Source organism: Arachis ipaensis, chromosome B03 (genome assembly GCF_000816755.2).
Source record: "Arachis ipaensis cultivar K30076 chromosome B03, Araip1.1, whole genome shotgun sequence".
Classification (NCBI taxonomy): domain Eukaryota; kingdom Viridiplantae; phylum Streptophyta; class Magnoliopsida; order Fabales; family Fabaceae; genus Arachis; species Arachis ipaensis.
The window spans coordinates 10,834,603-10,835,795 of record NC_029787.2 but is presented as its reverse complement, the minus strand read 5'-3'; the positions used below and the strand labels follow the sequence as shown (position 1 = coordinate 10,835,795).

Sequence of the window (1,193 nt, the reverse complement as noted above, 5' to 3'; positions counted from 1 at the left end):
TGAGGAAGAGGAGGGAGTGGAAGAAGGCGGTTAGGGTGGTGAGGGAGGTGGAGGAAGAGTGTGAGACGAGTGTGGAGAGGCTGAGGCAGGTGGTGGACGCCATGGCCGTTGAGATGCACGCTGGTTTGGCATCAGAAGGTGGCTCCAAGCTCAAAATGCTTCTCACACATGTTCATAATCTTCCTAATGGGTAAAAATCATTTCTTTTCTTCATTTATTTATTTATTTTTTCATTTTTTGGTTGATGGAACTTTGTTTTTGTTACTTATAGCTATTTGATTGGAGAATAATGTACCACTCTTCCTTCATTTTTTTTTCAATTCTTTATTTCGTGAACCCTTTGCTTGTTTTATTTTTATTTTTGATAAATGTATATTAATAATATTACTGAAACGAATTTACTTCTTGTTGCTCTTAATTAATACCGCCCTCAATTTTTTATTAGTCTTTTATGTATCCTTTTTTTATGCTTGTTTATGAGCTGTATTATATTTATAACTAGTTCATTTATTTTGTTCTTTGAGTTTCTTCTCATTGGTGTAGATGAAGTTCTTGCATTATTATTACGTCTTAGAACTGGTCAAGTAGGATTTTTTTTTTCTTTCTCTGGTGTACATATGATAGCATTTACTTTTTCAACAGAAGCATTTATGGTTTTGTACTATAGTTACACTGTTCTGAGAATTTTGACATGTGATGCACGGTTCTGAAATTTTTGAAAGCGTTTACAGCATCCATTATTATGTTTTAGTTGATGATACCTTTATAGTTATTTTGATCATTGCTGGGGAAATATGGGTAAAAGAATTCATCATGTGAAGTTTGGAGATGGTGCTATAAGCATACACAATGCACTTAGCAACTGTCATTTTCACTGTCAACATTTTATTTGCATCTTGTCCCTATGATGTTGCATGAGAGTTAAATACATAAGTAATATATAGTTATAATTTTTTGGATCAGGTCTGAAAGAGGAACATATTATGCACTAGATCTTGAAGGTACATATTTTAGGGTCTTGAGAGTTCATTTGAATGGTCAACAATCTGCTATCTTGGAACATGAAGTAGAACTACAAACTATTCCCCAACATCTATTGACCAGCACAAGCAAGGTGACATAGTTTATCCTCCATAATTTTGGTGTTCTATGCTTCTTTTATTATTATTATTATTATTATTATTATTTTAATA

General features: G+C 32.9%; 1 protein-coding gene across 2 annotated transcripts in view; it reads left to right on the top strand.

Moving 5' to 3' along the window:
- The window catches only part of LOC107632476 (hexokinase-3), a 3,775-nt gene continuing 2,588 nt past the window's right edge, over positions 7-1,193 (top strand). Inside the window, exons 1-2 of one of the 2 annotated variants that reach the window (XM_021118122.1) lie at positions 7-190; positions 964-1,114. In XM_021118122.1, the coding sequence (XP_020973781.1) occupies positions 102-190; positions 964-1,114 (240 nt within the window). In that variant the 5' untranslated portion in view covers positions 7-101. Of the gene's footprint in view, positions 191-944; positions 1,115-1,193 lie in introns of both variants that reach the window. The other variant, XM_021118123.1, reaches the window with a different exon arrangement.